The sequence below is a fragment of the Crocodylus siamensis genome, chromosome 1 (genome assembly GCF_052110815.1).
Source record: "Crocodylus siamensis isolate JL-2025a chromosome 1, ASM5211081v1, whole genome shotgun sequence".
In the NCBI taxonomy this organism is placed as follows: Eukaryota; Metazoa; Chordata; order Crocodylia; family Crocodylidae; genus Crocodylus; species Crocodylus siamensis.
Genome location: NC_143395.1, coordinates 170,827,945 through 170,840,632, shown reverse-complemented (window position 1 = coordinate 170,840,632; position 12,688 = coordinate 170,827,945). Strand labels below are relative to the sequence as shown.

The 12,688-nt window shown below is 36.5% G+C and overlaps 1 protein-coding gene across 9 annotated transcripts in view; it reads right to left on the bottom strand.

Annotated features, from left to right (window-relative positions):
- ESRRG (estrogen related receptor gamma) overlaps positions 1-12,688 on the bottom strand; it is a 516,894-nt gene that overhangs the window by 200,924 nt on the left and 303,282 nt on the right. The window contains exon 1 of one of the 9 annotated variants that reach the window (XM_090048853.1): positions 9,083-9,260. The exons of 7 other annotated variants lie outside the window; for them this stretch is intronic. In XM_090048853.1, coding sequence (XP_089904979.1) covers positions 9,083-9,138 — 56 coding nt within the window. In that variant the 5' untranslated portion in view covers positions 9,139-9,260. Of the gene's footprint in view, positions 1-9,082; positions 9,261-12,688 lie in introns of those variants that run through there. One more of the 9 variants, XM_090048860.1, reaches the window with a different exon arrangement.

The window sequence follows — 12,688 nt, the reverse complement described above, 5'->3', positions numbered from 1 at the left end:
AGCTACTACAACACAATAACAGGCATTTAAATACTTTTACCAATGCCAGGCAGCAGACCACGTTGAAACCAGTACTATTATCCATAATGATCCAAACTCAGTTGGATATTGAAATTGTTAAAATACTTAAGAAATGCAAAAGGAAGTTTAAAAATTATCTCAAGACATATTGAGAGTGCTACTGGTAAATGCTCAGTACCATACCCTTCATTAGCACTCCTGTTCCTATCGACTGCATAACTATAGAAAAAAAGGTACCTCTCATTTTGACAAGGCAAAATTCTCTCGAGCACTCAGGATTGTAATGCAAATAGAAAGCAAGTCCACTGACTTCAGCAGGGGTCAGAATTTGGCCCAAATGATGTGGATTTGGATAGATAGACAGAGAGTTGATGGAATTTGAGAGGAAACATTAAGTTTGTTCAAACTCGTGATTAATTACAACATCCTTCTCCTATGAAAGAATCTGCTGCTTAAGCTACTGTGATGAATGCTCCTTTACCCCACCCCCACCTCCTGACTTTTGCTGAATACCTCTGATAGAACAGAAAAGGGCAGGCACGTGCCACCACCTGAGCCCATCTCGTGCTTCTGTCTGGACTCCAGGAACAGAATGAGCCATCCCCTAGATTTGTAGGAGAACAATGAGATGAATTAAGCCAAGTGTGCAGTGCTGTATAATTCAGCCGATTGTTGTTTCTCCATCTGTGACACCACAGCCCCATGATTGATGGGACAGGTGTCATTCATACTACCGTAAACCACTGACAGTGGCTTCTCAGCTCTTTTAATATAACCCAGCACCAACTGTACCCAATCAGCTCCTCGTATGAGAACGTGTGGTGCCCATAAGCCTTTATTCAGTTATCAGGAATTCTAACTTCACCCGTTTATTGCTCCTGGGAACAGTTGGTTAAAGACATGGCATGTCATGCCACTTCAAAACATCTGATCTGTCCCACTAGGTTAACGGCTGCTATGAGAACATTGCCAGGGAATTCTTTCACTGCTGGAAAAATGGATATAATTTAGTAGAGGAAATCCTGCATTCATGGGCCGTTAAATAACTATGGTGAAAAAAAAAAACCCTTTTGCTATGGGAAATTTATGTACTTTTTTTAAAGGATTCATTAAAAATGGTTTGGAAATCAATTCCTATTTGCTTAGTTTCAGAATTGTTTATTGCTTCTGAATCTTACTGTCTTTAACATAGGATTTACTTATTACTAGCCTCCACTTTTACTGGCTCCTCTTTTCTTCTGTATGAAAAATGACTGAAGTATTTCACTCAGCAATATACACCAGTCTTCCAAAATATAAATTCCTCTGAAAACTATTATAGCCATTACACTTATTATCTGACTTTACCCCTATTTAAGGAAGAAAACCGCCTCGTTAACTTAAAAGGACACCAGCATTCTCCACCAAAAAAACAAAAACTAAACCCTGCAGCTAACTTGAGGAAAGAATTACTATGCAGGGATCTGCTTGGGGGAAAAAATGAAAAAAGCAAATAAAGAATCAAGGTTCAATCAATCCTTTCTCTCTGTTGCATTTCAATGTGTGGAGAATTATTACAAAGAACTGGCTGACTAAACTGAATGGCTATGCTAAGTTAAAAGAGAGCATGATTTCACCATTTTACTAGCTATTGTTTTTTGTTAGGTTTTCCCATTTTACATAGGCTTAAAAAGTTTCATATGTGAGATAAGAAAGTAGGTGTTTGCTCCAAGAATATTTCTGTAAACAAAACCAAAAGGAGAAAAATAAATGAAACCTCACGGAAAAGGATGGAATGATTAAAACAAGCCACCTCCTCCTCCCCTCCCTACCCATCCCTGCGTCTTTATATGGGAAGGAATTTAACTAGTACTTAGGGTCAAGTCAGCATCTACATTTCAGATGGACTTGTGCATTACATTTGCCAGTATCTGCACATCTGAGTGTTTTTAAACGGAGAGATTTTGTTTTTAGACTATCTAGTTCCTCAAGGGTTCCCAGTACACTTTTTTAAGGCTGTTCAAACAAGCATCAACAAAATCAGCAACATCTTATTCTAACTAGCCACAGCCATCAATCTCTGATCACACCTATTAGAATCTCTTTGTAGCCTAACACTACATCTTGCGACAGCTTGACCAGTTGTTTAAGGAAAGGGTGTGTGATGGAGCAAAGCTAAATCGACACATCTGTGATACTTCTGACGCCCCTCAGCATGGCTAATATTAATTTGTTTTCTTTGGCTAGGTAAGTGCTGCCAAAACACATTACATATGGTATGTAGTTCCAATCAAAATGATGAAAAGGAGATGTGCAATTTTGTTTCACTCAAAGCAACATGAAAAGACACAGAGGAATAAGTAAGGCAAGGGCTGACTTTTAAAGTAATAATCTAGAGAGCATGCATGTATTCCATTTTAAAGTTTGGTGTCAGAACACAGCCCTTTATCCAACTGTGTATATTGCTCCATGTAGAAACCTGTGCTCAGATTTTTACACAGGAAAATGAATACATTAATCATAAAAGAGATATATTTAGACTATTCTCATATGCACACACATACATCATCATATTTCAATAAGAACTACAGAAATTCGCGGTCACCAGTTGACACAAGAATATTATAAATGGATTGATTAGACTGGGGAAAAGGAACCTCTGTTTAATAAACCCTTGACATACTAACTTCTGCAGTATATTGATAAACTATTCTCCAATTGCATGTATAATGTCCCGTGTTGCAAGGTTTCTTATAAGGGTGTATCATAAAGAAGGCATAATATATATTTTTAACTCGGTGTGCATGTGTGCGTCCATGTATGTCTGTGTGACAGAGACAGAGAAAATTGGTTTGGTGCAAATCAAGACCAGTATACATGTAAAATATATTTAAAAGAAATTCTATTTAAACTTTATCCCAAACCAAAACCCTATCACTTGTCTTGGAATTGAACTCAGTCAGAAAACGTGTGCTTGTTATATATTCAATAAAAAGGTGTCTACCATACCCACTCTAAACTCTCATTAGTAAAGGATCTTTACTCTTAGTAAAGGATCTCTACAATTCGTGGAGTTTTACGGAGCAACAATCCAGGAAAATTTAAGCAAAGAAGGTTTAAGAAAATGTCACTTCCCTCTAAAAGAAATGTAAGGAGAGGTTGGACCAGATGATAAAGATCTGCTTCATAATATAGTATAGAGAGGTAATTAAGGGAACTTATTTGGAAATGCAAGAATCTCATTAACATTAGCCTGCTCTATAGAGCAATGGGGAGGAAAGAAGCACTGCATTGTTTGAAAGGAAGAAATAACTTAGTGCCATTCCACATATTACATAAAAAAGGAAAAGAGATTTCAATGTTTTGAAATATGGCAAAAAAAAGAGATGCTTTTCAGAGCATGCATGTCAAAAGACACATAGCATAATATATATTGTCTGAAGTTCTCTGCAAAGTACTGAGAAATGGAATGATAAAATCCCTGTAAGAGTTTAAGGGCAATGCACAATTCAGTTTTAAAACAAAATTTAAATGCTAACATTTCAACATGCATTTACCTTTGCCAAGCACGATTCAGAATATTAAACAAAGGATGATATTTTAGGAGAGAGGAGAGTAAAGAAAATTAAAATTTTAATGTGTATTTTATATTTTTTTATCAAGGCAAAATACTTACATTAAGAAGGACAGGTACTTTTTTTTCTCTAAACACACACACACACACACACTTTGACTATAAACCTGACCATGTGTCAGAGGACATACATGATCAGAATGTGATTTTTTAAATAGGGCCAAAAGTTACAAGAGTGTAATTAAATACTCTTATTTATGTAGCTTATTAGACTGTTCAAAGTACTATGTAAATAGATGGCACATTTTATAGATAAAAATATTAATATAAAAAACTAGATGTGTTGGAAGAAATGAAACATATGACACAAAATGAAATCAGAATCAAGTTACCTAAATCGCTATTCTAGCCAGTTTCTTTTCAACGGCAAGAAAAACCTACAGATAAAGTAAAATATTCTTAGAAAGTAACTGTATATGGAGAAGTTGATCACTTATGTATGTTCCTGTCTATATACACTACATACAGTATACTGTACATGCATAAAATGTGCACAGACATGTATATACATCATCTTTTCTGTAGACATAAATCATACATATAAACTATATATATAAGTTTAATCACACACCTGCCTATATATAATGCATATTATCATATATGCAAATAAAGTATGTATGTATATATATACACATACATATGTGCACAAGTGTGTGATTACAACAATCAAGTTAAAATGAAAAGATGTACAAAATATAAAAGAACATGTAATAAGTGGAATGTCAAGCTACAGAGATTGTTGGTGTCATCACTGCACTATCAAACATACACATGAGTATGATTGGAGACAGGGAGGCTAAATATTTCACTGTCAGAGCATGTCGAGAAGTGCAATTCATTTCTCTCTCATGTGCTTTAGGACAATGACAATTTAATACAAGGCCAGTGGATGTAAAAGAGATAAAAACTGAACAAACTGGCCCAGCATAATCACAGATTTCCTCCAGAGAGCTTGCTAGCATGAGGCTCATATGCACTTGTAACAGATCAACATTTTATTGTTTCTTCCCCCCATGAACCTGCCGTGAACAGAATTCAGAGCAAAATATGTCTCATGATAGAGCCTACTTTAAACTTCAGTGGGGATGCTGACCAAGAGTGACTTAAGAATTTACTACGTTTATCCTGTGCATTTTAATGACCAATATAATGCTAGCAAACATTAATAATAATTGGCCACTTGTTTGAAGGTTTTAAGTGTGACATTCATTCATACTTATACTTACAACATGGGTGAAAACAATCCCACATATGGCAAATATCATTTCTTTAGAAACATTCTCTAAAATGTACTGCTCAAAAGGAATGAGGAGCCAATATCATACCTTCACTGCATAACATGTGCGATGTGATATAGAGTCTAGAGGCTGGTGTAGCTTTAAGAAATATGGGCTTACTATACTTGCCAGCTACTCTAAGCAAAGTATGATTCAAGTATTGTTAAATATAATCATGGACCGGTTACCTTCTTTATCTGATGAATAGCACCATGTATTTGAAATTAATTAGAAAAGTAGGGCTTGGCTAATGAGGCAGTCCTTATCTTTTCTCAGCAGTGCAAGCACAAGTATTTTTGTGCTGGCTCAATATTTTTTAAATGCCCAAAGTGCTATTAACTAAGTTAAAATCCGATTGAAATAAGAGCAACACCTGAACTGTCATAACAGTCTTGCACAGCTCTAAAAAAGGTAAATATTGACTATTCCTTTCTTATTTTAGTATGTGTTTTGAAAAAGACATGATTTGTTATTAGAGCTCAATATTGCTTCCATTCTCTTCAGCATCTCTGAAAATAGTTGTGTAAGAACGCAGTTATCCTTTACTATACAATAATAAGTACAGTGCCTTTCTACATATATGCCTGGGTTTTAAGGAAAGAAAATTAGAACGCTACAAAAAGAGATAGTATGCCTTGAAAAGAGGAAAGAAAAAAACAGTAGAAAAAATGATCAGCTATTCAAGAGAATTAATGGATATCCACAAGGGCTTTGCTAATAACACGGGTTAATTACCACTGCAACGCACCAGGCTCAGTAAATAAAAGAGCACAACCATAAACACATTAAAATGAGCAACCATCACTAAAAGAAGGGCCAGCCCCAGTAAATGAAGAGCTGTCAGACAGCCATTTCAGCACAAGCCCTTTACACTTAGCATTTTAAAACTTGCCAACAAAGTCTACGAAAAAAACCCCCAAACAAAACCTAAAATCTAAAATAGAGAGAACCATGGAACAAGCCCCACTTACTGTCCATGGAGAGAGCATAAAAGGGATCCATTCATTCAGACACACTTTTAGGTTCACTCCACATCAGAGTGCTGGGTTCCACACTAAGTACTTGATATGGGTATTGAGGCCTTATCATTTTGAACCTGAATGCTGTTTTCTTTATTTTTTCAAAGAGTTAATGTGAGACCTAATACTTCTGGCACATGAGGTTAAAAGTCCCCACCTCTAAGAAACGGTAGAGTAGAATCAATTGCCACTTCCAACTTATTTACAAAGAAATACTTGGCCGGCCGGCCCTTTCCTCTACTAAGAAATTGCAGGTATTTCCAGATCATAGTCTTTGGAAATAAGCAGTTTTATCATAACATTTTTAAAGGAGAATAATGAAACTAAGACAAACTCTCCTATTTTACATGCATGCTCTTGCTCTCTCTCTAGGTACAGATAAAAATATAGATATATAAATATTATACAAAAGATGGGCCATTCCTGTACTGAAACATGATCACATCTAGAAAAATATTATTTAAAACGTGCACTGGTTATCATCATGCCTTTGCTGCTCTGTGTGATTGCTGTCTAGACCCACTTTCTCTATCTAAAATTACACCAGAGCTAGTCAAGCTTTATTTCTTATAATATCTGTATTTTATCTGTTGTCCTGCAAAATAAAAAGCCAAGAATATTGGGGTTTTTATGTTTAAATTTCTTTTTCTTTTTTATTTCCTTTCTTTTTTTTTTTTGGGTGGAGGAAGTAGGGCAGGGGTCGGGGGCTGAAATTCATGGAACAGAGTGAGCCACAAAGGGCAAATGTACATGGTGCAAAGAAGCTATCTGTAGTCACAAATCTATTCAGTTTTCTATGTTTGGCATTCAGAGATCATGTTTAAATTTACTAAACTAGTTCCTCCCCCTCCTCCCCTTTTTTGGAGTGTTTCAATTGCCTTTCCTTCTTCCAACAGCTGTGACAACTGTTAAAACAGTCAGTAAAATTAAGTCTGCTCTATAATCCTTTAGTCAACGTTACATTTTAATCAGAGGTTGAAGGCGATTTCATGTTATGAACACACTGATTCATTTAGAATGATTAAACTGACACATATGTCAAAATGACCAGATATATTTATTGCATCTGTTATGTTATTAACCATTATTAATTATTAGTGTTATTGTTATTGCTGAAAAAGCAAAAGCCATGGTTGCAGCTGGCTTTAAGTTATTGCATTCTTGAACATGCTCTGCCTCAAAATCAAAGCATACCTAATGATGATCAGACAGATGTCTGTGCACTCCCAAAATGTTCAGTCAATTTTTAGCATGATCATCCTCTATAAAGTGAGAACTACTGAAATTATCTACTATGTTTACTTCATCTGCAGAACTGTCTTTATGTTTCTATGTGCATAAGTACATGATAGCATACACTCAAGATGCAATTAATATGAATATTAATAGCATGCAAAACTCTGTGGTTTATTAATTGAGACAGAGAGACAGATGTGTTTCTGAGCATTAGGTGTTGCTATCTATCCACTTAACCACCTACCTATTAGTTTCCACTTCTGGACAATAAATTGGTATTAAGAAGACTTTTAACTGAGCCAAAGGGGAAAAAAGAATTAGTTTGAATCTTACACTGGAGCCAAAAAGACATGTGCCTCTATTTCATTTAAATGCATCTACTTTAAGAGGCTTATCCAAACTAATCATTCAAATTAGCTGTAAGAACATAAATGCAAGAAAGCTCCTTAAAAATATCTAAAAAAAAATTAAAATATCTGTTTTTTAAAGAAAACTTCAAATATTAAATGGAAGTTGTGGCAATTGTATTCATACATGTGTGGAGAAATTTAACGCTGTACAGTAGTTCACTGAGCCCTGACCTATTAGTGGGCATCCTAGCTTTGTTTATTTTCATTTATTTACTCCAGAAATTTTACAGTGGATCCTCCCCCTCTTCCCATTCTCAAAGTGTTTTTCCTTTGGCAAGTCTATCTGCTGCTGTTCTCTTTATTTCCCTAACACACCATCACCGCAAGTCACTTTTCATCTCTGGCTTAATTACAAATAGCAATGTAATATGCAGACACTACGGACAGCTAGTGGGCATCCACCTCTAATACACTGTCTGTCACCTCTCAATACAGCCTTCCTACATACTACATCTAGGGCTACGTTTTACTATCAGCTTTTGCTTTTTCTTCAGTATTACAGTCATTGCGCAGCTATGTAACTGGCTCGACATAAAGAAAGATGAATCAGTGACAACTCCCATGATATACTAATATTTAATCCTGACTGTAGGCTGAAATCAAGTTTATGAGCCACGCATCAAGACTGAATGCTTGATTTTTGGGGGGGTTTCTAGTTTAGATCTCAAAAAGTCTAAGCCCATATAGGTGAACATATATTAAAGTAGGTAGTTAATAGGTACAGTTGAAACAACTATATATGCCGTACATTAAGAAGTACTTTACTGTCCTTTGTGGGGAAACAACCAAACAAAACAGGCTACATGCTCATGTTAATTCAACCAGTTCTCTATTAAAGTAAAAACATTCAAATCAGTTCTGCCCTTTTCATCCTCAGTATTTGTCTCTTATTAGAAAGTACAAATTTCCCTTGTTTCTAAATGGATTTATCTGTCAGCACAGTGCTGGCTGAGCAGTATCTCAGGCTCAAACTGCAGAAGGCTAGTTTTCAGTATTATTCCTTAAGAGAGGAATTAAGCAGTCATGCTATTTTCCTGACTAACTGCACAGTCAGAAATGACAGGGAGACCAAAATATCTGTCAAACTGCAAATACATGAGAGGTACTGGTATAAATCATTTCTAGCCTATATTCTTTTAAGCTCCCCCCCCCCCGCCTTTTTTTGCCTGGGAAAAACGTGTCCTACTAAAAGACACATTTTAACAATTCACTAAGCATTTCTGCCAAGTGCCTATTATTAGTACCTGAATAAGAAGTGACTGTCACACAGCTGTTTTACTGACAGTCACAGGGCTTTGACTCAAAGGTAACATTGTAGTCAGAGAACAATTCTCCACTTACTGAATTAGCAGATCACCCTCAGCACACAAAAAAGACAAGACAGACACAAACGACCACTCATGCACACAGAAACCACAGAGCATTACCTGAGTCAGTGTTTACAGATTTTCTCATTAAAAAAAAAGGGGAGAAGGGGTGGGGGGGGGGGGGGAGAAAGGTACCTACTCTTCTTCGTAGTGCAGGGAAAAAGATTCAGGAAGGCAAAGTTCTACCGAATCCATGTGCGCTCGGCAACCATTATTTGTGCACCCCACTATAAATCAAAGTTTCCTTGACAGAGCACAGTGCAATTAACACAAATGTTCTCCTGGTGACAAGCCTATAGGCACAGCCAGTTGGGACCAAAAGCTCTCACACTCTCCTAATCAAGGACTTAAAGCCCCGATTGGAGCTTATTAATATGAAGTAGGGCTTTACATATGCAGTCCCACTGGCCCAGACAGGCACTGGATTGGTAGGACATTAGCCAATCCGCTGGGAGGAGAACACAGGCTGCACAGATTGAGAAGAGCCAGGCAGGTAGAGAGGGGTGGAGAAACTGAAAGAGACTGAAAACAGAGTGGAGAGATAATAAAAAGAAATGTAAATGCTTCCAACATTTTCGAAGGGGCTACAAAGAAAAGCTAATTCACTTAACTCTCTAGACACAAGATGTTTTCTAGAACTTAAAAACAGAGTTTGCCAGGTACCTTGCCAGGAAGAAATACTTGCAGACTCTCAGTAAATGTTGGGAAGAATTCATCATAAGGTAGAGAATGAAGTTTGTGCTCCCATTATCTGTTTCATTACATTTTTTCGGGGGGGTGGGGTGGAGGGGCAGGGGAGTTGAGTTGGGGTTTGTTTTTAAGGGCTTTAATTTTTCATGCATTAATACTTTTTTGTTTGTTTGTCTACCTTCTGATCATCCTGGTTTATACTGAGCACTTAAAATCAAACCTAGCGTTTTAAAGATTCTGGGTAACTGAACTTTCAGCTGTAGGGTTGTGTTATTAATTCATATTTAAACTGAAATTCTCAGTTATCTGTACATACTGGACACTAAAATTAGCACTTTAAAATGCATGTCTTTTAACAAGATGGTTGCACATGGGATTATGAGTGTGTATGCGTGAACATCTGGGTGAATATACAGACTGGGTACAAGTTAACAGGGGTATATTTAGCACCTCCTCACCAAATTCAAACATTTAGAATTTGTTCATAAACAGAAGGAAAAACTCCAGGACAGATCAATTTATTCTGTAACTGTGGTGGGATTATAGTGGACTAAACTCTGCATGTTCATTTTAACAAGATAAGGACTGTACTGTGGCAGGTTAAATTTTGGCTCATACAGCCACCTCTACAATTTTTTAAAATTATTCTTAAGATCAATGTTACTGAACTGGAAGGGAAGTAAACATTACTCATATGCATGCCTACATAATCATCTTTGGATCCAATTTCCCCAGATACTAGCTCTGTTACTCATAATTGTCCACCTCTGTCATAAAGAAAGGTCACTGAATACACCAGTCTCAAGAAAATGATCATATGCAAAGCAGTAGTCACTTTTTACACTGAAAACACACACCTTAGCTGAAAATGTCACCTCCATACATTTCTCTCAAAAGCTATAGTTTGCTAGTTTAACATTAGAAATAAAAGCTCATATTTATTTTCCAGTTTCAAAAAATATTTTGTCCTGTCAACCTGCAATGTATATAAATACTGGCTATTGTGAAAGAGAAGATAACAGAGAAAAACCAACATTTAAAAAAAATAATTCAGTATTAGTGCTCACTAAGTCTTTTGTGGCTGGAGCCCTAGATGATGCAAATGGCATAATCTTTTAGATCAAAACCAATCAGCGCACACCCTCAGAATGCATTAATACCATTCACAAATGGGAACACAAATGCCTTCTCCTAAACCATTTTGCAGCTTCTGCCAAAGAAACCTCTGCAGAACGGGGTTGTGTGTGTGTGTGTGTGTGTGTGTGTGTGTGTGTGTGTAAAATAGATATATGCATAATGCACTTGTTTGTACCTGTTTATGACAAAATGTGTACAGAATTTAACCAAATCTTAAAAATGGGCCTGCTTCTTATTTATGTGATATAAATACATGCAAGTTTACAGATCAGAACTCACAAAGCAAAACTATGTCCCTGACTACTGTATAAAAGCAGGTAGTAAAAACTTAATTACCAGTAGCATTAGGCTGTCTATATTGTTAAATGTGAATTCTGTAATTAAGATGTAAATTCAGTTGTGAGCAGTGAATTAAAAGAGCTTTGAGATGTAGAATAAAAGCTCAGCATTCTGTAGAACTAACACACAGAAAGAAAACATTTTGATCGTATTTTAAAATGAGAGGCATTTAATCATATTACAGTATTAGAATGGTCTCTTAGAAAAACATTTTGATAAAAGAAATGCTGTAGTTTTTTTAATCAAAGCAGCACTTGAAAAATATGTTTATTGTTATAGATATCCTTTATTCCTATGTAAACCCAAAGTACTGATCCCGCTACCTGGTCCATTCATGCATATTTCATAAACAAAGCAAAACATCTCCAATGCAAATGTGTACATGTATATTGTTTAATTATATATCTTTAAATATACATATCCACTTATTCTAAAGTAGCTATTTGTCACTATAGTGGCATATGGGTTTGAAATTCCTTCAAACCCCATTTCTATGTGACTATTTTATTGTGAAAGCTAATCCATGATGAATCTCTGTATACAAGTCACTTGGCAAAAGCCATTTCAAGTATAATTTTAATGGAATTTAAGTTATTATTTAAGATATTATTATTAAACCCGCTCAGATCTTATCACACCACACTTTACCTTACGTTTACTTTTGTTCATTATCTTTCAGATAGTGTATTTGTATTCAGATGCTGAAAATGTGATGTCTATTGCCTTCTCTTATGCTGTCTTCCAGTATACTACCTTTTTCAAGTCCACACAGTTTCCACTACTCCTTTGCTCTTCTCCCCATCCAATCTTTCTCTCACCCTATTAACCATCACTACCTTTCCACCAACCATCTTTCATCCACGCAAGCGGCTGTCTTCACTGCCAGTTCTGCTCCTTGGATAACCAGAAACACACAGTGCTATACTGTACGTGTTGATAAACAAAGCAGTTGGCTTCGTCCCCGGGACTCAAGTGCCACCTCCACCAGGGTCTGGAATTCCAACTATACGCTTGAAGTTGGGTTTCCCAGTTAGTGATCGGTTAACAAAAAAAAAGTAAGAAAGAAAGAAGAAAGATTACTGCGTCAAAGAACTGGGACAAGCTGTAGCTTAGTTTCTCAGTAAGCTTGCATGTGCCACACTAGAAAAAAATAGTAAGTACTGGGGGGAAACACAGTCAAGGCAGACATTGGCTTACAGAATTTCAGCAGGGGATACATAATAAGTACACTCACACGTCTGCACCAACATCAAAATCTACAATGCAGAATCTTACCACAAGGAGTCTACAGAAAACAGTGCTGGAATGGGGGGTATCAAAAAAAAGCCTCTGTCACCAGCGTCTGCATCACTCGATAAGCATTACACATCCCCATTTCTGTGTGCATATAACTATCCCCATGTACAGAACAGTACATCTTCAAGCACCCTCACACTTAAATACTACAGACAGTTCAAGGCATCCAAACAGCCACATTCCTAAACCACAGCTACCTCAAGGCAACCGAAGAAGTAACATTCGGTGGCACTTTTACAGTTGCGGCACAGTAAGTCGTGCCAAGTGCATGTTTATCTAAAAG